Below are 24,130 nucleotides of genomic sequence, written 5' to 3'. Positions count from 1 at the left end.
CTCCAATTTTATATGTAATGGAAGAAAAAAAATTAAAATAATTTTTAGGTATTTTTAAAATGTTTAATAATTTCTTTTTTAAAAAGAAGTTTTTGTAATCTCTTTATATAAATTTAAATTTAATAAAAATAGATGAAAACCCAATCGCTCTTTATTTTTAATTTATATAAGAGAAATAAAACTGGACATAAAAGAAGTCCCAATTATTTCTTTTTATTTATTACCCAGTCCAGTTGAAGCCTCGTCTCTTAGACGTGAATCTGCTGAAACTCATAAGTGTGTTGATTGGGCGAGAGAGATGAATCTGAACATGAATTCAATGGAATCAGTGGTTGCTCAAATCCAAGGGCTATCGAGCAATTCATCAGACATAACTCAGCTTCACAACTTTCTCAAACAATCGGAAGAGCTACTCCATTCCGACTTCTCTCGCTTGCTTTCTTCTCTCGCTGAACTCGATCCTTCTATTCACTCCCTAGGTTTTCTCTATATTCTGTAAGTTCCTTTTCATCCTCATCTCTTATTCTTATAACCTAAACCTAGGGTTTCTATTCTGAAGATTATTATTTGTTTAAATTAGCCATTGTTAGGTTATATATATAGATATATTGATTAAAACACCCTGGGCTGTGGCTTAGTCATCGTGGGCTATGGACGATGAGGTTTCATGTTAAAATCCCAATGCAGGTGTTTTTTTCCCATCTGCCCTAACTTTGTTGGACACCTGGTATTGGTACGCGTGGAATTAGCTTGGTGGACACCACGGTGATTATGAAAAAAGAAAAGCTAATTGACAAAGAGGATTGTTATGGTCAACACCAATACATGTAGGATTGAGGCATAGTTGATTGATTGATTACATAATCTATAAAAATAATGCAGAATTGAACCATCCACTGAATTAAAGACCAGTATTTGTGTAACAAGTGCGCGTTGTCTTTTGTACTCTGTCTAGTGTGTATTAATCATATAATTGTGTTTGTTAACTAACAGGGAGGCATGCATCTCATTCCCAGTTGCAAAGGAGCATGTTAGTGAACTGCTTGTTTCTGTCGCTAGATTTATCAATTCATGTTCTACAGAGCAAATCCAGTTGGCGCCCAATAAGTGTAATTTTCTCTGGTTTCTGGAATAGCTTTTGTGAATATTCTTGTTTCTGGTCTAACTTATATTGAGGCACGTCTTCAATTTGTGGTTGCAGTCATTTCTGTTTGTAAAAAGTTCAAGGATCATGTTTTCGGACTGGAAACTCCGATTCGTGGTGTGGCTCCAATGCTGACTGCTATTCGTAAACTGCAATCCTCCCCTGAGCAATTAACAACATTGCATGCCGATTTTCTTCTTCTTTGTCTATTAGCAAAGTGCTACAAAACTGGCTTCTCTGTGCTGGAGGATGACATATATGAGATTGATCAGCCACGGGAGTTTTTTCTCTATTGTTACTACGGGTTAGTTGTTTCAGACTTTCTGCTTAGAAGTTATTTCAGTTGTGTTGGTGTCGTTCCCTTGTTCCGTTCCTTGTTTAAATTTCTCTGTGACTTTTAAAAAAAAAAATTGGAATATTTTTTATGGCAATTCATTAAATCATGCTTTCCTATCAGTGTGTTTTCTAATTTTTATAGGAAAGAGGAACTTTACTCGCCTATGAATATTTGTATTTGCTTGTATAGTTATCTGGTGAAAGAATTAATTTTGTTCAAAAACCCATGGTATTGGTATACAATTATCTACGTCTGCCTTTCTTACCTTTGATATTGTTTAGTTCTCCAACCTAAAGACAAAGTTCTTAACAGCAATGTGAATCACAAGTGATGTATCAATTTAGAATGAGATTGAGTAATTCAATATTTTCTTAATTAAAAAAGTCACTGATATAATCTTTCTATCGCTTTCTGGATTTTTCTGGATTTGTGTCTTATACTTGTTGACATGTCTTATAATTTGAACATAATAACAGGGGAATGGTTTGCATTGGACAAAAGCAGTTCCGCAAAGCATTGGAACTCTTGCACAATGTATGTTACTGTGTTCTCATTCCATGTTTCCTTTATTGGTATTTGGTTTTGTTATTCCCTATTTGCAAGTTACTATATATTATCTATATCTGTCCGTTTGTGCTGATTCTATCTGTTATGCTTCTAGGTTGTGACTGCACCTATGTCTACTCTAAATGCAATAGCAGTTGAAGCTTACAAAAAGTACATTCTGGTTTCACTGATTCATCTTGGGCAGGTGTGTTTTGCCACCATTTTTTACATACTTTTGGTGATAATATTTAGTCAATATTCTTGTGACGTCTCTGTTGGACAACAGTTTGTGAGATCTATGTGTCTTTTCTGGGGCTTGAGCTTGCACTGCCGTATAACCTTCTTATTTTACATTATGTATGATATTATCACCGATGGACTCGTTTAGTTTGAGCCACAATGTGTCAACTTTTTAAAATGATTTTGGCTTGTAATATGCACTTTGAGTAGAGATGTAAGCACCCCCCTCCCCCCCTCACCCAAAACAACAACAAATATGCACAAAGTAAAAAAGAATATGATAGGTCATGTTTCCGATGTTTATTCTTGCTGATTTTCGTTCTCCTGATTAAATTGAGGTTTGCTTATCATGGCAGTTCTCTACCAGTTTTCCCAAGTACACTTCTTCCGTGGCTCAAAGGAACTTGAAGAATTTCTCTCAGGTAATTATTTCAACTGTGCAAACATTGATTCCAAGTAGCACCGACTGTTCCACCCAAAGCAAATTGAAAGGAATATTTTCCCTCAAATGATTTGATGACAATGCAAGCTCAGTTAAGTATGCACAGTTGGCGTTACAATGTTGATGTTAGAAATCTTGTACTGATTCAAGTGTTGTTTCAAAGTATAAGCATTGCATATTTTGTATTAGCACTTAGCAGGCTAGGCATGAAACTACATAAATGATAATGAAACAAGAAATATATCAGTATCTAATAGAAGTGAAAGAAAGAACGCATTTTCGTGTATCGGAAAAGTCACTGTTTAGAGTCCTCAAAATCTGTTTAGTGTACTCAGCGAAGAAATAAGGTGACCAGCTGGAAGCTTCTGAAATCCCAACAATATTTTCTAATATAAAATGAATCCAATTTGGGAGGAGACTGAAGAGACGCCTCATCAAGGATAATTCTCTGTCATGTGTGGTCCTTATGTGTGGAATATAACATAAACTACTTATTATTTCTTTTTGAGCAGCCCTACCTGGAGTTATCAAACAGTTATGGGACTGGAAGAATCTCTGAACTTGAAACATTTGTTCAAACAAACAAGGAGAAGTTTGAAAGCGTAAGTTTTCTTGTGGTCAAACTGGTACATTTCCTGATCTTCTAGCAGCTAAGATGAAAGAGCATGGGTGCAAAGTTCTCAACTCCCAAACTCCCATGTTAGTCCATCTTTTGTGGAAGTTGTAACAATCTTTTCATTATATTTTCAGGATAATAATCTTGGATTAGTGATGCAAGTAGTGTCTTCTATGTATAAGCGCAATATTCAGCGGTTAACTCAAACGTACCTAACTCTCTCCCTCCAAGATATTGCTAACACTGTCCAGCTAAGAGACCCCAAACAGGCAGAAATGCATGTGCTTCAGATGGTATCCTGCTTTTTGATCTTGGATTGTGTAAGCCTTCAACTTTGAAACTTGAAATGCTGATGTTTCACTTTTGGTTATAGATTGAAGATGGTGAGATATATGCAACAATCAATCAGAAGGATGGTATGGTTAGATTTCTGGAGGATCCTGAGCAGTATAAAACGTGTGGAATGATTGAACATATCGATTCATCAATTAAGAGGTAAGACTTCTGTTACTTCGGTCATTGGATATGGATATTCTACATTTTACTTGTAATTAGACGGTAATTTTTCTGTCCAATGTGGTGGCTATAGGCTATAGCTACTGATTGGCTTTTTAAGAATTTAAATGTTATCTCAAACTCCAAATAAAGTTGGAATGAATTTGAACTTATGCACATGGTACTAATGATGGATGTCATGATATGCGCAAAAGAATGCCAATTTCCATCCAGCAATTTGGATATCTGCACCAATTGTACCTACATAAGGGAGATGTTTCTAAAATACTAGCGAGTGAGGGAGGGTGAAATTAAAATTTAGTAATGTTGTACATAAATAGGTTGGAAATTTTACTTTGCATCGCTTGGGGGTTATTTGGTTGGAAACTAGTTATCCCAGGATATCCTGGGAGGGATATAACTTATCCTACCATGTATATAGGATAACTTATCCCATCACTATGCTATAAATGGTGGTAAAAGTTATTTCAAACAACACATTTAAATTTTATCCTTGGACTAATTTTTTATCCCAGGACTATTTATGCTTATCCCTCACACCAAACGAGCCCTTATTGATAGTAGGGTAAGGCTAAAGGGTAGGGTTCTCCATTAGATTTACTTTAATCTTTTCATCTCTATCTCTCTGTGTACATATGTTCTAAAGAATTTTACAATATGTGAATGAAACTTATGTCATGTGATCCTATGTACATATGTTCTAAAAACTACAATGATGTATGTTTTTCTATTGCAGATTGATGGCAGTGTCGAAAAAGTTGACGTCTATGGATGAACTTATGTCATGTGATCCTATGTACCTAGGAAAGGTAAAACTATGTCAAAGTCCTCTTTCGCTAACTGCTTAATATAACAACTGTATTTTTCACTAATTTAATGTGTTTACTTGCTATGCAGGTTGGTAGGGAGAGACAGAGATTTGATTTTGATGATTTTGACGGTGTTCCTCAGAAATTCACTATCTGAGACTAGCAAAGTTCAGTTTTCTGAGTAAATATGGCAAATGATGCTGATATGTTCATTTGAAATATAAGCAAACTTTATTCCATTGACCTCAAGAAATGGCTAAGGAAATAGGTGTATTTAACTCCTGGTTCAATCAGTGGTATCATGTTTGTTTTATTTGCCCTTCTGCTTTTCGTTTTGTGTGGGCAGGTTGAACTGCTTGCTCTAGTTTTATTTTACTATCTAGCAAGGGAACTGTTTAGTTGTAGTTAGAGGCTAGGAGGATGATAATGTTCATCTTCTTTAGTGGACATTGGTGTTTTAGTTAATTTGTTTTGTAGTAGCAAGTTCCTCGAATGGTTAGAGATCTCCCAGTTTTTAGTTATTACAAAAATGGATACCCTTCTTTGTACTTACTTATAATAGTAAAATAAGATGCTTTGCATGGTCAACAGCGTTGTATTGCCCCATAATTTCGAGGATAAAAATCTTTAGTAGGTGTAGAACTGAACATGCTAAAAGCAACACAAGATGTGTAATTTTCAGTAATTAGATTTACTGATGAAGCTTCCCTATACGAGTATTTGTTTATCGTCTTTTCCTTCCACTGGATCTCTAGACCCATCTTGACAAGCTTTTAAGGAAAGTCAGATGGGGACAGGTCGCCAAATGTGCTAATACAACTGCCTAAATAATACATTTTAAAAAATGAAGAGTACTAATGTATGAGCAACATTTTTCTTTGCAAACGCCAAATTAACTTGACATTCAATAACATTGGAAAAGCGACATGGTAGCATTCATAGTAATCTTAACTTAGTTCTCCATGTATCTCCTACTACTTTCCTGGGCTGTGGATTATCTGGTCCTCTATCCCGCTGTCCAGAGGTGAAATACAACCATCCATCCCAGAATCCCGCCTGTGTTGTCTTTGCCCGATATGGCATCTTTCCAATGGCAGACCATGTCTGTTTAAATTGTTAAAAGAAGAAAAAAACTCAGAAGTCAAGACTGTTGAAAAGAAAATAAGTTATGCAGTGACTTGTATGGAAGGCAATGAAACAGAGAAGTAACTTAACGTTTAAGCTTAACTGAAACGTCATCAAAAAGTATATTATGTAGATTAAGACAGAGATATTTCCAACATTGATGATTGATTGGAGTCAAAGAAAAGGAGGTAAAATACCAGTGTATTTAGGTTGAACTGGAACACCTCTCCAACTAAAATCATCCTTTTGGTCACGGGATGCTTCTCTGTTGTGCCTCCAACAATAACAATAGAATTATTTACAATAACCCAAGAACATTCTATGTGCGAAACTGGTTTTGGCATAGAAGGCAACTGTTTCCATTTCATACTTTCATCTAGCATATAAACATCTCCAAAAACCACCTGAAGTCACAAACATACAAATTATAGTAACTTCCCAAAAAAAACTTTGAGACAAGACCATTATAAGGAAGACACAACCTCGAGTTTAGTTGACCAGATTGAAACAAGAATACCTGAGCTTTAATAATCAGATTACTGAACCTAGATAAAAACTATAGCAACATATACCTCGAACCTTCGCGAGCATTTAAAGATAGGGGAGCCAGGTTTGGCCATAAAATCACCCTCTTGACCACCAATTACGTAGAGCTGATCACCAACAGCAATACAAGCCCTGTAGGGAATAGCCTCAAGTTCAGGATTTGAAATAAATTGCATTTCAGAACAGGGTATATACTTTTAAAGAAAGGAGAGCACAATTTTCAATATGGACCTGTTAGACATTTTGAATTGATATTTACCAAAGTTCATGTTAATGACTATTCTCAAACTAATCAAGTATAACCTTCAACATAGTTTTAGCTTTTAAAGTCCTCATAAAAGTATAATGGAACAAGGGCTATAGCCTTAGAAAGAACAACTGACAAACCTATGTGGTCCTCCACGAGGAATGGGTACTTCTTTGCGCCAGTGCTTCTCTAAGGCTTTTCCATTAGCTACTGCAAGACTCCAATGATCTAATCCAGGGGTGTGGCGATTCTCTTTGCCTCCACCCATCACATGTAGCCTGCCTTTCCAAAGCTGAGTTGCTGGTGCATACCTGAAAAAACCCTAGTCATTACTCTAGTTTTGTATCAAACTCATCATAAGCTACTTATTATTTCAATATGCTATCACTATGATGTGATGCTAATCTAGAACCTAAATGGATGATGGGCTAGTTAGAAACTTGATGGATGATGGGCGCGTTCCTCTTACCATTTTCCACTTAAAATACCAGGCTTTTTATCTGCAGCAGAATTTGAAACCTTGATGTGCGCCTAAACCACAGATTATCTTGTCGGTCTCTACAACCCACAGTTTCTTAAACCACTTCATTGACCACTAGGTCACACACCTTTAGGTGCACAAGAAACTGATACTATATCAACAACCTCCATCTCTATTTGTGATTATTTAAGAAATAAGGTAACAATCTAGTCTAGGTTTAATGTTACAAAAGAGATGTGTTCTTGGATAAGCCAGCAAGGATACATACCTTGGTGCTGGTAATGGTGGCAAGCTTTCCCATTTTCTGGTGTGTGTGTCCAAAACAAATGTTTTCGCTGTAGGTCCCCTGCATTGGGGACCATATTGTCCTGACACTATATATATGTATCTTCCATCAGTAGCCACCCCTAAATGTGAATTTGCCATATCTTTAGGTATTGCAAAACTCTCCGTCCATGTATTTGATGTAAAATTGTAAACATCAACATGAGAATGCACCTATAGATAGTGTAATTAGTATAGTTAACTAGCCAATTTTCAATCTAATTAAAAAAAAATGGGGAAAAAGATTTTTACATGGTCTAGGTTTTCATATCCTGCAAAAACGAAAAGCAAATCCTTAATCTGAAGAGAATAGCCATCCAAACGAACCACAGGTGCAGATGCCATCTGTTCCCATTTCAATTCAGGAGCAGGCAAATCAGCATAGGTCATGGATAACGCTCTCTCAGGGTAACGATCCTTATTACTTCCTCCTCCTACATCCTGATTCTACAAAATGCAAAATAGATCATAATTTCGTAGTAATTAGTTGAAGCAACCCAAATGCTCTTAACTTACCTGATTGGAGACATTAATACGGTACTTGTCAGGAGCCCAAGTGGTAGCAAGGGAAACATAAGCAGAAGAAGAAGCGGAATGAAAATCGCGGGTCAAGGAAATTGCTAGAAGAGCAACAAATGCAAGAAGAAGAATGATGGGTTTTGCGAAACTGTGCTTTGCTGTTGATCTTATCATTATGTTGTAATAATAATACAGGAGCCCTGGGAAGAATACCCATTTGCGCCATTGATATAAGATAGGTTTATTAATTGGAGGATTGTTTTAAGAGGAAGAAGCGCGGCCGCTAATGGTTTTTCACTTTGCCCCTTGCTTTTCTGCCTCTCTCTCTTTCTTTTTTTTTTTCTGATTCCTTCCCCTCTTCTTTTGGTCGAAAAAAAAAAATTTATTCTGTTAAATTTCTATTTTAGTCGTTAATTTTTAAATATTTTTATTCAAGGTTAATTTTTTTTAGTAAGTTAAAATTGTCTAACGTACTCGCTCTTCTTTTTCTTCACACTTCACATATTTGAACCATTTCATGGTTCACTCATTTTATCCATCACATAGATTATTTAAAAAATCTCACTTTTATTTAGTTTGATACGATATGCAACATAATCATCATTTTGTTTGTTTCTTTAAATTAAAAGACTAGTCTTCCTCTTTAAGATATGATTTGTGCATTATCTTTATTTCTACCTCCGCCTTATGTTTTAAGTTACTGAACTTGCGTTCTCGATTTTATGTTTTACGTGTGCTGTATTATTTTTTGTGACGGCTATAGCCTAAACAAAAAGTTACTACATGGTTAAACTTCAGTTCTCTAACTTTCTTTGATCCTCCAAAGGCCCAATTAAATTAGCTGGGTTATCTTCTTCTTTGGGCCCAATACCATTTATTATCGGAAGGCCCAACGAGAAAGATAGAACAGCTCGTCCTGGAGCAAAACCTCCTCCTCTTAGAATTTTCTGAATAGTTTTGAAGACTAGACTGGTTTTCCGGATCTCTCAGGCGCTGTTTGTCCTATCGCCGTCGATCAACCCTCTCTACGGTCCTTTTCCGGTGAGATATTATCCCTTCGTCTCTCCTCAATTTCTTCGAAGCTCTAGCTTGTTTCATCTTGAAAAGCACCCTAGGATTCCCTTACTTGTTGACGGTGTTTTGAGTAGAACGAATTTGCAGATCGCACAAAGTTGTTTGCTAGGGGAATAAGGAACTGTAGAATGAGTTAGGTTAAATAAATAGTCCGTTCTTAGGCGTATTGACTTAGGAGTAAAATAATCAAATCTGTTGTGTTTTGTTTCCTATTTTTTAATTTTCTGATTTCCTGACAGAGGGCGTGACTAACAATGTTGGGAGGTAGAGCAGTCCATCGCTTACTAGGCAGGAAATTTCAATCTGAATCCACGGTATGGCTGTACATTCTTTCTTCGTAGCCGATGCTTATACTCTGAATCTTTGGTTTATGTATATAAGGAGACTTATTGCCTTCAATGTGCATACTCTCTTAATCTCTTCAAAAAATGCTTTTTTTTGTACAATGATGTCTCGTATTTGAAGTGCATTTCATTGGCAACTGGAACACATTTCAGAGCTGTTTAGTTTTTTGTTCCGCAATATGTTGGGTCATGTTTTGATTTCTGTGTAATAGAAGGATAAATTATAATAGAGGATTAGTGTTCTTAAGACTAATAGAAGTGGGTTCTATTAAAGTTTAAGTGTACTAAAATTGTATTCAATATATTCAATCATGCAAACTGGAAAGTTCTCTGTGACAATGCAAATTGAAAAAAGGACTCAGCATTTTGTGACCCTGCATTAAATTGTTTTATGTGAATGCGGTCTGCTTTTTCCTGGTTGTGTTGGCATATATAGTTAAACATGCTGTACTACCTGATAACATAACATCCTTCTTGCGGCAATAAGCTAATAAGTAGTTCGACAAATCACCACTAGCTGTGCTAGAGCTCATATCTGATGTGGGAAATTTTGTGATTGGTACTGATTTAGTTGAAAGACTTGGGTCCTATCAATTTCAAGTTGTACAAATCTTTCATTAAAACTACATAAATTTTCAGGCATCTCCAATTTTATCATCCTTTGTTTCCAAAAAAGCTCAAGAAGAATTTGGTTCTTTTGGCATGAAGTCCTTCAGAACATTAGCACTCATTGGAGCGGGTGTATCTGGACTTCTAGGTTTTGCGACAGTAGCATCTGCTGATGAGGCTGAACACGGATTGGAATGCCCAAGCTATCCTTGGCCTCATGCAGGCATTCTTAGTTCATACGATCATGCTTCGTGAGTTTCTCGTGAATCTCTTATCCCCCCTCCCCCTTGCTCTCTGTTTTCTTTTTCGTTCAGTACTTTCAGTTGCCCTGCCCCCCCCCCCCCCTTTTCCTTGTCCCATCAGGAAAAAGGATAAAGATGTCAGACTTTTACGTGTATTTCTGATAAATAAAGCTCTCTGTTGTCTTTTTTGTTCTCTGCTTTCAGTTGCCCGTCCCCCCTTTTCCTTGTCCCATCAGGAAAAAGGATAAAGATGTCAGGCTTTTACGTGTATTTCTGATAAAGAATGTTCTGTTAAGTGTAAACTTCCATCCCTTTAAAGAAAAGGATAAGGATTTCAGGGTATCTGCAGATTTTGTGATAGAGGGTTTTGCCAGGTGCATTTCAACAATAATATGGGTCAATCACTTAAAGTACACTACATTCAATATGCATTTTTATGGCATAGCATGGAAAGACCTTTCTAAATGAATTGTTGTTCCATTCTCATGTTTGGCCTGAAAAATGGAAGCTTCTTCTATGATATGGAAAAAATGCCAAGCACCGACTATTGAAATTGCTGCTCATTTGGTTTACAATTGTATTTCTTGTCTCTTTAATTTCAAAATGCCCAATATATAGTACATCCAGACTTTTTGCATATTTAACCAGCTTATGTAGAAAAGATTCCATATTCTACGCCAATAGATACATGACATCCATTAAGTTATCATTCTCAAAAAAAAAAGATTCATGACATCCATGTACTGAATCGTCAAAAGAGCCATGCTAAGAAAGCCAAGCTTATACTTGTTGGCCCATGCCGATCAGAGAAAACACTCCTATACTGTGTCTAGTGGGGAGCTTTTTCATCTCAAAGAATAAGCAGATCTTCATATTTTGCATTTTACATTACCTTGTAGAAAGAAGAAAAAAGATATTGTGCATTGCTTAAATTTATACTGCCAGGATAAAAAGGAAGTGATCAAGACCTGCTTACAGAATTCAACTAGCTATATAGTTGTATTTTAGTTGAATTATTTGTGCTGCTCTTTGGCAAACAGGATTCGTCGTGGTCACCAGGTTTATCAACAAGTATGTGCATCTTGTCATTCAATGTCACTTGTTTCATATCGTGACTTGGTCGGGGTGGCATATACAGAGGAAGAAGTAAAGGCTATGGCAGCTGAGATTGAGGTGGCGGATGGGCCTAATGATGAGGGTGAAATGTTTACCCGTCCTGGTAAACTGAGTGATCGTTTTCCTCAGCCATATCCAAATGAAGCAGCTGCTAGATTTGCTAATGGGGGAGCCTACCCTCCAGATTTAAGTCTTATTACAAAAGTATTTCCGCCATTCTGTTTCTGTTTTTTTTAAAGAAAAATCTCCTTTCTGTTCCTATTTCAGTCGTTACTGTTATCTGCCCCATTTAGCTTTCATTCTGTTTCTCAGGCACGCCATAATGGTCAAAACTATGTGTTTGCTCTTCTTACTGGCTATCGTGATCCTCCTGCTGGTGTTTCGGTATGCATCTTTGTCCTTTGTGTATCTTAGACTCTTTAAGTTTTCAATCTTGAAGCCTTTATACCTTCTGCACTTTTGGTTTTTGGCTTCCCATATGATTTTTTTTCTTTTGATAACAAAGAAAATCCCTGAGTGGTAGAATGGGCCTTTTAGTAGAAATGTTTTTTTCCCTTTATTACATAGCTGGTTGTGTGGCCTGAGCAACTTTTTCAAGTGGAAGTAATTCTCATTCACGTTTCTCTCTAAACATTTGAATCCAAATGTTGTCTCTAATTTTTATTTTTTAAAAATTCTTTTTGTTATGTAACCTTGTGTTGTGGTAAAAAAAGGAAATTACTCCTAACATGTGCCACAAGAACATTGTGACACAGTGATTTCTTGTTTCCGACTGTAAACAAAGTAGGATAAGTCTCCAACCTTTATCTTGATGTATTTGACTCTGCAGCTGAGAGGACAGGAGGACAGGTTTCTGAACTGCTTTGACACTGATAGGCATCTTACTCTATGTAATCTTAAGCTGCAACTTGAATTTAAATCAACAATCCTACAGTACAAATTCATTAATTTAATCAAATCACTTCTGGAAATAGAGTAGTGAGAGGATCAGAGTATGTTGGATCACCTTTAGTTGCATAGGATCTCACATGAGAGTTTATGATCCTGTTTATTGGATTGTATTAGATAAAATTCAGACAGTAGATCTTAAGGTTTCACTCCGTCACACTGATCCTAGTATCCTACTAATTTGTCAGCTGTATGAAATTCCCATATTGTATTTTGTTATCTTGTATTGGCTGTGCAACAAATTCCAAGAGCAACAGGTGCAAATAAACCGTATAATATAATAATTAACCATGTATATTTGCTTGGATCTTGAAGTCCTACTATGATCCATCATGGGATCCTAAAATGATCCTATCTAGGATCTCCATTCTAGAAACATCTCATGGTGCATTTGTTGGTTTGCTTACTTAGCTTCCTGATTGTTGTGGTTGTTTGTGAGCATAATATAATCAAGTCAACCATTTTATTAGCTGAAGATAATTAGATTACTAGATTTTTTTGTCCACACAATACTGGCGTTCCTTGTCTCTTTCACTGATCTGTCAAGCTACAACCATACTATAGATTCGTGAAGGACTGCACTACAATCCTTACTTCCCTGGTGGAGCTATTGCAATGCCAAAAATGCTTAATGATGGTGCTGTTGAGTATGAAGATGGTGTCCCTGCAACAGAAGCTCAGGTTGGTCCCTTTGTCACTTGATTGGAGGGTGTCTGCATGTAGTTTCATAGAGATGATCTACACTACTATGTTTCAGTATAAATAAGCTAATTTTTCCTTGTATCGTTGTGTAGATGGGGAAAGATGTGGTGTCATTTTTAACTTGGGCTGCTGAACCAGAAATGGAAGAGAGAAAACTGGTCTGTTGTTTTTGGTATTTGCACAGATGATGATGTTTGTGTTATTACTATATGGTAGTTTGTGATGTATTTGCATTTCCACTGCAGATGGGCTTCAAGTGGATATTTGTACTGTCCCTTGCACTGCTTCAAGCTGCTTACTACAGGCGTTTGAGGTGGTCTGTTCTCAAGTCACGTAAGCTGGTCCTTGATGTTGTCAATTAGAACATCCCCTATTCAAATGCTTGTGGAGCAGGCAAATAATATTATCTTTCTCAAAATGTTTTTGTTGTTTGGCGTCTTACTCTTGAATGGCCTGGTTTTTGGTAAAGCAAACAGGCTAAAATTTTCTTATATTTGGAGTTCAAATAAGAAGAGGCCCGTGTAATTTTCAAGTTGTGATTTTTATAGTGGGGAGACATTCTCGCCTTGTTTTTGAAGCTGTAATCCCTGTTTGTGAGCTGTCTGTCTGACTGTTGTGAAACTTTGCTCTCCAGATTTATAGTTTTGTGACTTGACATACAATTTTATTGCACGTAAAAAGAACCTATTCCAAGGGTTACCAAAACGATTAATCAAATAAGAATATTTAGTAGTAAGTTTATTGTTTTGGGTTGGCGGATTTGCAGTTTACGTGTATTGCCATGAATAATTCTGTATAATAATCTCCGCTGCCTTTTCATTGAAATTCTGTTTAGTACGGAGTAAAAAAGTGACTTAAATGTAGATGGTGGTTTTTGACATATTCTGAAATGGCTATAGCCAATTTTTAGATTAGCTTCTTGAAAAGCAGAGGAAATTTTTGTCATCTAGTATATTCTTTCTTCACTATATGTCACTATTTCTTGTCACTCTTGAAGGAGAGGCGTTATTAAGAGGCCACAGTCAACGTACACTTGTAAGGTATAATATCACATTCGAATAGCGTTTTTTTTTTTCTTCTCTCCTAATTTTTTTTTTATGAAGAAAAAAGGTAACTAGAAGGAGACGCAACTTGTGCTTTTTGAACCAATTAGAAACCAGCCAATAGCCATGTTCCACATACTCATAACTATAAGCCCAACTTGTCTATTCCATCTAGCTTTCAACGTCGCCACGCGTCCTTTCCATTAATATCAAATTATAAAGAGAAGAATTGAATTCAATTCCTTGTATTGGGTATGGGTGAATTATTGAAGCAAATTAGTTATTTATTGGTTCACAAGATTTGATCTCATATAAAACTAGATTTCCTGTCTTTTAAGGTTCCTCGTAAACGACAAATACATAGGTGTCCACTCTCCATTCCACAATACAATTTTACAAGACAAAAACACTACTAATTTCATTTGTACTACTTTCTTCGTTTAAAAAAATAGCTTTTTTTTTTCTATTTCAAAAAAATAACCTTTTTTTTGTTTTGGTAATATTTTAGTTTTCGTTTTTCACATTGCATGTTTCGTGCTATAGGATCAAAAACCAATTTTTATATTTGATCTAATTTTAGTTTAGAATCACAAAATTTAAAAAAATTCTTTATATTTTTGAACTTCGTGTCAAGTGAAATCAGGCCATTCTTGTGAAGCAGAGGGAGTAAAATAAGTGACACAAAGCCACAATACAATTTCAAGACAAAAACACTACTAATTTTTTTTATACTAAAACAAGTAACATAGAGTTAACGTGTCGTAACAAGTAGGAACACATCCATTCAAGATAACCATAATACACCATCATATATAATCAGTAGTTTTGACTTAATTTAATGCAATACTTCACAACCAATTAATTTTTATTAATATATGCGATATAATTTTTCATCCAAGAAATATCAATGGCGGCTTCTTTTATTATTATCAATTATACTATACTTAAGTGAGAATATTGCTAGGAGTAAGGACCACATAACGGGGAGAGAAGCAATCAAGCAAATATATGACACCTGGTGTAGCAAACAATTCCCCTCATTTTATGTCTCACTTTCCAAAAGCGGTTTACAGAGACTTTTCATATCAAATGTTATACTATTTTCAAAGAAAAAATAATGAGAAAAAAAAATATATATATATATATATTATATTAAAGTTTGTGATTGTGTAGATGCACGCAGATGAAGCGTTGGATACAAAAAATTTAAATTAATATAATGTTTCAAATTAAAGGTGAAGAAAACGTTGTTTACTAAGTAATTATAATAATATTTGTTCAAGCAATTCGTCTAGAGACTTCAATATTATGCCATGTGTAATGTTGATACCTCAATGGAAGCATCTATATGAATGTGTAAGCATATAATATTACACCCAACGAGTATTGGACGCAACATATATGCATTCAAATGCCTCAAAACTCTTAAGAAAAATGAAGTTATACATAAATGATCACTTCACATATAATCATTCTCAACTCTCAAGAGACAAGAGGAAGCAACTCATGCTATACACAACCATCAACTTCAGGTAAAATTATTTTTCTTCAAAACATATAAACAAACAAATACATATATCACTTTTTTATATATAGATATAAAAAAATAAAGTAATTAACATGTTTGTTTGTATGTTATCGAGTGAGGCCAGGCAATATATATTGTAGCATGGTTGTATGTTATCGTGTTGATTGTTTAATAAAATTGTGAAATAAATCTTGGGTCTAATTAACTCAACCTCAAATATTAGTTTATGACGAGAGCACTGTCAAAATCAATAAAATCCACACTCAAGAATCTATTGTAGCTTTTTATATCAAAGTTTAGTAAGTTTGAATTATGGGAAACATGATTAGACATGTCGAACTCATGTATGTATATATATGGTCGAGTACTCTAGCAGGCTTTTTGTTTTTCCTTTTGGTTTCTAGATTTCATCAACTATTATATGTAACTTTGAATGAATTATAGTTTTCATATACCCCTCTCTAACACAATTCACCCTCAGTGTGCTTCAGGGACATGTTTCTACAAGTTAATAATTTGTACACTTCTATTAATTTTTTTAAAAAAAAAATTGAAGCAAAATTATTGGATTACTGAACTCATGATTCATATCCTAGTAGTCTGGTTTTTTAATTTTATATAGTACAAGCTAAGTAGCAATAAACTTGCTTCTTTTTTCAAGCAAACTTAAATATATAGATAAGTTGTTAATTGGTTATATTATATTAACGAGAAAAGCAAGAATATTAATAATTTTATATGTAGGAAGAACTTCACTTTCATAATTCATATGAATGCAAAGATAATTAGAGGCATCAGATTCTATGAGTGTAGTGAGTAGTAGTAGTAGGTGTAATCTCCAATCACAAATCAATTTAATTGTGATTGTTGTGTGACCTCACCTAACCTCTATTTTAATTGATTTGATTGATGGTGTGGGACCTAATTGTGATCTAAAAAACCATCCACTCGCCCAATAAACCCGTGCCTTCTCCTCACTGGTTTTATGAATCCATGAAAAAAAACATTATTTTTATAAACACAATAACTTAGCATTTGCATTTCCTATGATTTGAGTAAATTTATTTACTTGTGTACATTCCTTTATCCTTTGTTCTAAATAGTATAATATTTTTTATTTCTTAGTTTTGTTAAGTATTTTCATTATTTCTTGTCAGTAGATTGACGATGAAGAGTGGGAATATGTTATACGAAAAAAAAATAAAAACAAATGGACACGCGTCTAATTAATGGAAAAGCATTCCCACTTTGCTTCTATCAAGGCACACCTTTTTTTTTCCTCAGTGCTTCTCACTCTACGTGACCTCCTATCACTGGCGCACCAATCGCAGCTACTGGGGACCCACACATCTCATCACTGTTTAAGTTTAACCCTAGACACGTGGTGCCCTACGAACTACCCAACTATGCCTGTAACTATGATAATCTTCTCGGCATCCGGCAAAACTTCTATCTAAAAACTGCTCTACAACAGCCCGAATGGACCTTGCAAATACCTGGGCCGGGCCGGGATACACACCTACACCCAAAGATACCACCCTAATCAACCAGATGATGCTCAGGTTCCGGCCTATTGCGCCCAAGCCCGTAGATAATTCTTCTGGCCCGCCGGAAACTCATGTGGTTGCAAACAGAAGAACCAAGAGAAAGTACGTTAGAGTTAAGAAAAATAAGAATAATAAAAAAGAAAAAAGTGATGGATTGCTGGATGAGGTGGTAACTCTTCAGCTACTGCCGGAAAGTAGCGGAGGAGTTAAAACTTCGCCGGAGGACAGATCCTACCCAAAAACTATCAACTTTTTGGTGCAATTAGACCGATCTATATGGATAAATAAAAATATTTTATCGATCGGTGCACCAGATCCGTCCGTAGAGATCCGATCTCCGATGGTTGTGGAATCATGGGTGACGGTGGACGGTTTAACAAACACTACTTTTGTAGATTTATCAGCTTTAGGAAGTACGGACATGGAGAAGATGATGAATCTACAGCGTGACACGTGTCCAGGGTTCATATCGGACGGTTTAGATAGCGTGAAGTGGGTGAATCTGGCGTACCGGAGAATGATAGATCCGGAAGAGGAGGGAGGAGAAGCGACGGAGATGGTGGTGCGGTTAGTAGTGAAGGAGGATAAGCGTGCACCAGTATTATTATTATTGCCAAGTTTTGCATGCATAGTAAGAATTGTTTATACATGGAATAAAGTGAAGCAGTCAAGGACAATGCCTTGTGATGTATGGAAGATGGACTGTGGGGGATTTGCATGGAAATTTGATGCTAAGGCTGCACTTAGCTTGGGCCGTTGAACCCTTGTATCGCTATAGTAACTCAATCAATCTAATAGGAGAGGGAGGAATACATCAGGTAATGTTAATTTTATATATTAAAACCCTAAGTGTGCTTTGGCTGATAACTAAATCTAGCTAGGGCAAAAATGTTTGCTGGTAATTAACAATTGTGAAATACACAACAAACTTTTATTCAGCTTTAACTTTAATACCCTACATGTTAACTCTTCTTAGAAGTTACAACTAAGAAATCAATAAGTACGTCTCAAACTTATAAGTGCTGTTTAATTCGAGGATTTCTCGTATACTAGACTTTAAAGTTCCTCCAACACTCAATTATTTTAACCTGTAATATCGCTTAATTAACTTATTCGAACACCAATAATTTATCTAATCAACATAAAATTTTCATTTTGTATCCCATTGTATCACATCATTTCCCACATTTCATTTTGATAGAATTTTTTCATTCTCTACAACACCTATTCTGAATGCCTAAATATTTTCCATAAAGGCATCCCATACCCAGACATTGAATTTGTTTTTGATATCAAATACACGTATTGACTTCCAAATAAATATCTACAATAGAAAGAAGAGTAGGCATGTACAAAATTTGAAATAAAAAAAAAAGATAAATATGTTTAGAACAATATTGTGAATTAAGCTCTCCTCTTAAGGGTCTTTGCACACTAGAGAGGAAATTTCCTACTCTATCATTCTCGAAAAGATTGAGGATTATTCTCTACATTATTATCCTCTAGTTTGTTCAAAATAATCGTCTGGCCAACTTTTTAGTCAAAGAAAAATAGACAATATTCATTGGATAGTTTGATCACATGATAAACATTGAATTATTGACTACTGAACATTCTTCATTTTTTTCTGTGTTATATTTAATTTGTTTCTCCTTTCACATATATATAGTCAGTACAGGATAGGAATTATGACTAAAGATAACTACTACTACTAAAGTAACTTAATTAGTGAAGCTAGCTAGGTAGCTAGTATTGAAATTATTGGACATGGTTGTATTAGGTTGTAATCACACTGTTATATGCTTTATTGAAACTAGAGACAATATATATATATATATATATATATCTTCATCAGGACACCTGTAACATAACCAGCCTCATAAGATGCATATAGAAAACTGTATATTATCTGTGCTGTTTTCTTCGGTTGATGTGTTTTATTATCGTTTGTGTCTTTTATAACAGTAAAGTTATTGTCCACATAAAGTAATTTCATTTCAATAAATTACCTTTACTTGTGATAGTGGGCAACGTTTTATGACATTAGTACTATTACGATGGATAAAATATTGTTTTACTTAAAAAAGACAAATACTATACTATAATTTACAATTTCATTGATATTAAGCCTCTTATCCACGGACCAGGCATGTGTGTTAAGTTACAGTACTACGTACGGGTAAAATTTGCTTTTGCTTGATAATTAAGCTTAAACAATTAATGAGATATTGTTTATTACCTAAACATCTTTATCTGAATATAGTTGCTTGTAGGAAAAAGCTCAAATTAAAGATATACTTAATCATATATTTGAGTTTGATTTCTAAATATATCAATAGTGTCTTTGTTTGAAAACACTTTACATTTAGTATCAAATATTGTGGTATATTTCAAATTTAATAGAATCGTGATTAAAAAAAACTGAAGAAAAACTAACCATTGAATATATGCGAGATGTATACCTATTAATCATGGATTATTTCACATAGGTAAAGTGATGATTCCAGATGGTTTCCTGTTTTTTTTAATTATTTAAAGTAACCTTATTTCATTTTAATTATCTAATCTGTATAAATTAAGTGTCATTAATTAGATGTGAATGGACAGTATAATTATAAGGTGATTTTTCTTTGAATGGTAGATTTATCTGGATTCTGGGTTAGTTAAAATAAGCTACAAAGTAATTAGGGCCCGTTTGGATGGGCTTAATAAAAGTAACTTTAAAAAAGTACTTTTAAAAGTGCTGAAACTTATTTTTAAAATAAGCAGTTATGCGTTTGGATAAAAGTGCTGAAGTTGTTATGTCAAACGTGAAAAGGGAAAAATGGAAGAAATAAATGTTAGGGTTATATGGGTAATTTGGAGATTATACAAAAATATTAAGCACAAAAAGATAAAAATGTGGTCAACTTAAAACAGCTTATAAGCTAAAAAAAAAGCACCCCTACCCCAGCTTTTAACTTTTGGCTTAAAATAAGTTTTTTTTAACTTAAAATAAGCTGTTTTGAGTATTACCAAACAGCTAAATAAGTCAAAAACCAACTTTTAAGTCAGTTTAACCAGCTTTTAAGCTGAGCCAAACAGGCTCTTATTAGAGTGTTTAGACCAAGTATAAGTTGGTAACCTCCATATATGATACGTAACTCGTGTACTTGTCAATTAATTACCCGCGTTTGTAAATAGGAATTCTTTTCCTTTTCTTCTATTTTCAGAAGAGGTAAATTAAGGATTATATCAAAATATTTTTTAATTATGATATTTTTAAATTTATCATGTGAAAATTATATTAAACTAAAGAGTTAGAGAAAGAGGGTTTTTTTTTGGGCAACTTTCACATATAGCAAACAAAAATTTCATATTTATATGCTATAACAAAGTTTGCATAATGCGCTCTATAGCAAACATATAACTGTATGATTCGCTATACATATACAGTTGTATAATTTGCTAGCCTAAATTGAATTAATTCGCAGCTCTCGCTATACATATACAATTGTATGATTCGCTGGCCTATTTCGCTGCAATTGTGTAATTCGCTGGCCAATTAATGCGCAATTGTATAATTCGCTGGCCTATTTCGCTGCAATATCTGTATAAAATTTGTTTTGCATACAATTGAATTGAAGTAAAATGTTTGTATATTGTATATTGTATAATTATAAGTGTATAAGAAGAAGATATATGTTTTTTTCTCTCGCTTTATATAAAAACAAAAACACAATTTATAGACTTTTGTTGTATAAGGCGAAAGAAAATTGTATTTCACTACAATTGTATAATTCGTTGGCCTTTTCGCTGCAATATTTATATAAAATTTGCCTTTTTATACAATTGAATCGAAGTAAAATATTCGTAAATTGTATAATTAAGTGTATAACATGAAAATATATGTTTTTGCATGTTTATATATAATTTTCTCTCGCTTTATACAAAACAAAAACATAATTTATACAATTCTATTGTATAAAGCGAGAGAAATGAGCAGAGGGAGAGTGGCGAGCGAGAGTTTTGGGAGAGAGACGACTGGCAAACTTTGGCAAACGTTTGCTATGGGGTACAATTAAATCAAACAGTAGCTACTCTATTTATTTTAGGTTATTAGTTTGCTGTTATATACAATTATTCCTTTTTTTTATTTATACATACTAAAAACTGATTATGTTTTCGTCTTTTTTTTTCAATTGCCTCTTTTCTTTTAAGCATCTCTTTAATTTAATTTTATTATAATATTATAAAATATTTAATAAATTTGGCATTCTTTTAATTCAAGATCATAAAATTCAATTTTTTTTCCTCCTTAAATTTATATCCAAGTTAAAAAAAAATTACTTAAATTATACCCCAAAGTTATAACAAAAAAAATCGAAAAGTATAGAATTAAATAAAAGGACATAGCTAGATTTCCATTTAGGGGTTGTTGGCTGGAGAAGAACGACGCCACGCGTCCTTCTTTTTGACCCAATTCTTTTGCTTCGCTTTTTACTTTTTTTTTTCTTTTTTGCGTATTATTCTATATTTTCATAAAGCAAACCTGCTTTAAATTGTTTTCTTTTTGTTTAAATAATCAAATGTCCTCTTTCTTAAAATGCTGCACTTCAAACATTATTAATATTCTTCAGCAATCATAGAATGCCGTTGCTGGTGATAAAATATGGATCAATTCCTTTTATTGCAAGTGTAAGATATTATAATTTACGGATAAGAACCTAAAATATCTTTAAAGTATTTAAAATGATACAAAATTATCCTTCATTCACCTATTGGCTTGAAAATGTCTTTTTCATCCACCTATTGGCTTCAAAATACCCTTGTCATCCATCTTTGGATTCAAAATTGACTACTTTTTTTAATTGTTTTAAATTAAACTCTTTAAATATTTTTTGAAATACTTGGCGTTCAACTATTGATCATAATTATAATTTATTAATATAATTTATAAACCAACTCACTACTCATTCATTACTAATTAAACCTCACCCAATTAATAATCCAATTATAATATTAAAATCGTCATAAACACTACTAAAACACGATGAAATTATAGAATCCTGAAAATGACATTCAAAATTATTCGAGTCCGAATTGAAACCCCAATTAAATTTAGGTTGAGCCGCTTATTTAGGAGGACATTTTTTTTCAAAATTGAATTAGAAATTTATGATTAAAGGTAAAGAAGTAATACATCCCAAATTATTCATGCACTTTTTTTAAATATAATTTTATAAATATTTATGATTTGTTTTAAAACCTTTAATATATTATTTTGAAAAAAATTTACCTATGAAGTAACATCACATAATTGAGACGTAAAAATAATTAAAATGAACATAGTAAGACTTTTAAGTTTATCGGTGATTCTTATTTAGCCACTTGAATATATGATAATTTACCTCAAAATTTTTTAAAAACACTCAATTGACAGCAGCTTGCATTAATAATGTGACGGATTCATTAATTTAGAGGTATTTGATTAGTAATAGAGTGAATAGTGGATTGATTTATAAATTATGCTAATAAGTTAAATTATAACAAAAAGTTGAGCGTCACGTATTTTAAAAAATATTTAAATAGTTTAAATATAAAACCGTTAAATAAGTGGTCAATTTTGAACCAAAAGGTGGATGACAAAGGTATTTTGGACCCAATAGGTGGATGGAGGGTAATTTTGTACCATTTTCAATACTTTAAGGGTATTTTAGGCCCTTTTCCGTATAATTTATAATAATGTACATGTGGGCTACATTCATAGTTCGCCATTTATAAAAGTGTAACTTTCAAATATAGCATCACAAAAATTATATTTGCGTGTTTTAGATATAATTTTGATGTAATTGCGCACAAAAAAAAACATAAATATACATATTTCGCTGTACATATACAAAAGAAAGCAATTATATAATTTCGTGATGTATATACAAAAGAAAGCAGTTGCATAATTTGCTTTGGTATATATATACAAAAGATCAATTGTATAATATGTGTTTGTATAAAGTGAGAAAGAGAGAAAGACAAAAGAAAACTAGGCAAAGATCGTATTTGTATAATCATAAGTGTATAGGATGAAAATATATGCATTTGTCTTTGTATATATAAATTTCTCTCGCTTTATACAAACACAAATACAATGTATACATTTATGTTTGTATAAAGTGAGAGATGCGAGTGAACGGGCGAGATTTGGGAGAGGAAAGAGATGAGAACGAAAATATATGTGTATATACATTTTTCTCTCTCTTTATACAAACACAAACACATTTTATACATTTGTGTTTTTATAAAAAGCGAGAGAGGCGAGTGAGCAAGCAAAATCTGGTCGAGGGGAGAGTGGAGAACGAAAATATATGTTAATACATAATTTTTTATTGCTCTATACAAACACAAACGTATTTTATACATTTCCCTTTTTTTTGTATAAATTACAGTGAGAGAGGCGTGAGCGAGCGAGATTTGGAAGAGGGAAGGGGGGGGGGGGGAGGGGGGATGGAAAATATATGTATATTTATACTTTTCTCTCCCTTTATACAAACACAAACACATTTTGTATAAAAGCGATTAAGACGAGAGAGAAAACGAGAGTGGAGAACGAGATTCATAAGGAGAGAGACAAAATAACAATAATTTGTTATGGGATACAACTAAATTAAGCCATAATTATAACATTTAATTTGAATTAAAAATTTACTATTATATATAATTTTTTCTATTACGAATAATTGTCGAAAACAAATAAATATCATAATAAGTTAGGTAAAAACTAGGAAGAATACAAAAAGGTGGAATAAGAATACAAAAACTAATAATACATCAATTGTATTACATTATTATTGTCACTGAAACAACCATCTCTCAATTATTTAAAAATTATTTCTCCGTACATTACAGTCTTTACCTGGACTTCTCTTCAAACTAAACGACCCTCCAACTTTTTATATGTTGAGGTGCATTTAGTCACACATTTAAAAAATGCTTATGCGGTAAAATACTTTGAAAATTGTTATTTAATGATCGGTAGTAAATGAAATTGTTGCGTGGGGATCAGTAATGAATAGATTGTCATGTGAAAATTATATTAATTTTTTTTAATG

The 24,130-nt window shown here is 33.7% G+C and overlaps 4 protein-coding genes across 4 annotated transcripts; 3 read left to right on the top strand and 1 right to left on the bottom strand.

Annotated features, from left to right (window-relative positions):
• Positions 1 to 24: 24 nt before the first annotated feature.
• Positions 25 to 5,238, top strand: CSN3 (COP9 signalosome complex subunit 3). The gene is made up of 11 exons (XM_004231747.5): positions 25 to 495; positions 994 to 1,109; positions 1,202 to 1,448; positions 1,958 to 2,015; positions 2,143 to 2,232; positions 2,624 to 2,689; positions 3,222 to 3,311; positions 3,460 to 3,618; positions 3,699 to 3,820; positions 4,578 to 4,650; positions 4,739 to 5,238. Exons 1-11 carry the CDS (start codon positions 299 to 301, stop codon positions 4,805 to 4,807), a joined length of 1,287 nt encoding a protein of 428 aa, XP_004231795.1. The 5' UTR covers positions 25 to 298; the 3' UTR covers positions 4,808 to 5,238.
• An 80-nt stretch (positions 5,239 to 5,318) lies between these two features.
• LOC101247771 (kelch repeat-containing protein At3g27220-like) lies at positions 5,319 to 8,066 on the bottom strand. Its single transcript, XM_004231748.5, has 7 exons — positions 7,890 to 8,066; positions 7,626 to 7,820; positions 7,318 to 7,547; positions 6,709 to 6,879; positions 6,348 to 6,453; positions 5,973 to 6,179; positions 5,319 to 5,754 (listed from the first exon to the last, which is right to left on the bottom strand). The coding sequence occupies exons 1-7, from the start codon at positions 8,064 to 8,066 to the stop codon at positions 5,587 to 5,589; spliced, it is 1,254 nt and encodes a 417-aa protein (XP_004231796.1). The 3' UTR covers positions 5,319 to 5,586.
• A 189-nt stretch (positions 8,067 to 8,255) lies between these two features.
• LOC101248061 (cytochrome c1-2, heme protein, mitochondrial) lies at positions 8,256 to 13,663 on the top strand. Its single transcript, XM_004231749.5, has 8 exons — positions 8,256 to 8,933; positions 9,206 to 9,280; positions 9,950 to 10,170; positions 11,202 to 11,481; positions 11,590 to 11,661; positions 12,790 to 12,906; positions 13,020 to 13,085; positions 13,173 to 13,663. Exons 2-8 carry the CDS (start codon positions 9,221 to 9,223, stop codon positions 13,287 to 13,289), a joined length of 933 nt encoding a protein of 310 aa, XP_004231797.1. The 5' UTR covers positions 8,256 to 8,933; positions 9,206 to 9,220; the 3' UTR covers positions 13,290 to 13,663.
• Positions 13,664 to 14,945: 1,282 nt separating this feature from the next.
• LOC104645665 (uncharacterized) lies at positions 14,946 to 17,990 on the top strand. Its single transcript, XM_019212072.2, has 2 exons — positions 14,946 to 15,502; positions 16,659 to 17,990. The coding sequence occupies exon 2, from the start codon at positions 16,978 to 16,980 to the stop codon at positions 17,803 to 17,805; it is 828 nt and encodes a 275-aa protein (XP_019067617.1). The 5' UTR covers positions 14,946 to 15,502; positions 16,659 to 16,977; the 3' UTR covers positions 17,806 to 17,990.
• Positions 17,991 to 24,130: the final 6,140 nt, after the last annotated feature.

The sequence above is a fragment of the Solanum lycopersicum genome, chromosome 2 (assembly GCF_036512215.1).
Source record: "Solanum lycopersicum chromosome 2, SLM_r2.1".
NCBI lineage: Eukaryota > Viridiplantae > Streptophyta > Magnoliopsida > Solanales > Solanaceae > Solanum > Solanum lycopersicum.
Note: the sequence above shows the minus strand (reverse complement) of the source record. Positions and strands in the feature narration are given on the sequence as shown.

Bases quoted from the DNA above. Each gene is read 5' to 3' on its own strand.
- LOC101248061 (XM_004231749.5), top strand. From the start codon at position 9,221: ATGTTGGGAGGTAGAGCAGTCCATCGCTTACTAGGCAGGAAATTTCAA. The intron at 11,662-12,789 runs GTATGCATCTTT...ACCATACTATAG, and splicing joins ATCCTCCTGCTGGTGTTTCG to ATTCGTGAAGGACTGCACTA. The intron at 13,086-13,172 runs GTCTGTTGTTTT...TTTCCACTGCAG, and splicing joins AAATGGAAGAGAGAAAACTG to ATGGGCTTCAAGTGGATATT.
- CSN3 (XM_004231747.5), top strand. From the start codon at position 299: ATGAATCTGAACATGAATTCAATGGAATCAGTGGTTGCTCAAATCCAA. The intron at 1,110-1,201 runs GTAATTTTCTCT...TTGTGGTTGCAG, and splicing joins CCAGTTGGCGCCCAATAAGT to TCATTTCTGTTTGTAAAAAG. The intron at 2,690-3,221 runs GTAATTATTTCA...CTTTTTGAGCAG, and splicing joins ACTTGAAGAATTTCTCTCAG to CCCTACCTGGAGTTATCAAA.
- LOC101247771 (XM_004231748.5), bottom strand. From the start codon at position 8,066: ATGATAAGATCAACAGCAAAGCACAGTTTCGCAAAACCCATCATTCTT. The intron at 6,454-6,708 runs GTTTGTCAGTTG...TATTCCCTACAG, and splicing joins CCTCGTGGAGGACCACATAG to GGCTTGTATTGCTGTTGGTG. The intron at 5,755-5,972 runs GTATTTTACCTC...CAATTTAAACAG, and splicing joins AGTTCAACCTAAATACACTG to ACATGGTCTGCCATTGGAAA.
- LOC104645665 (XM_019212072.2), top strand. From the start codon at position 16,978: ATGGACCTTGCAAATACCTGGGCCGGGCCGGGATACACACCTACACCC.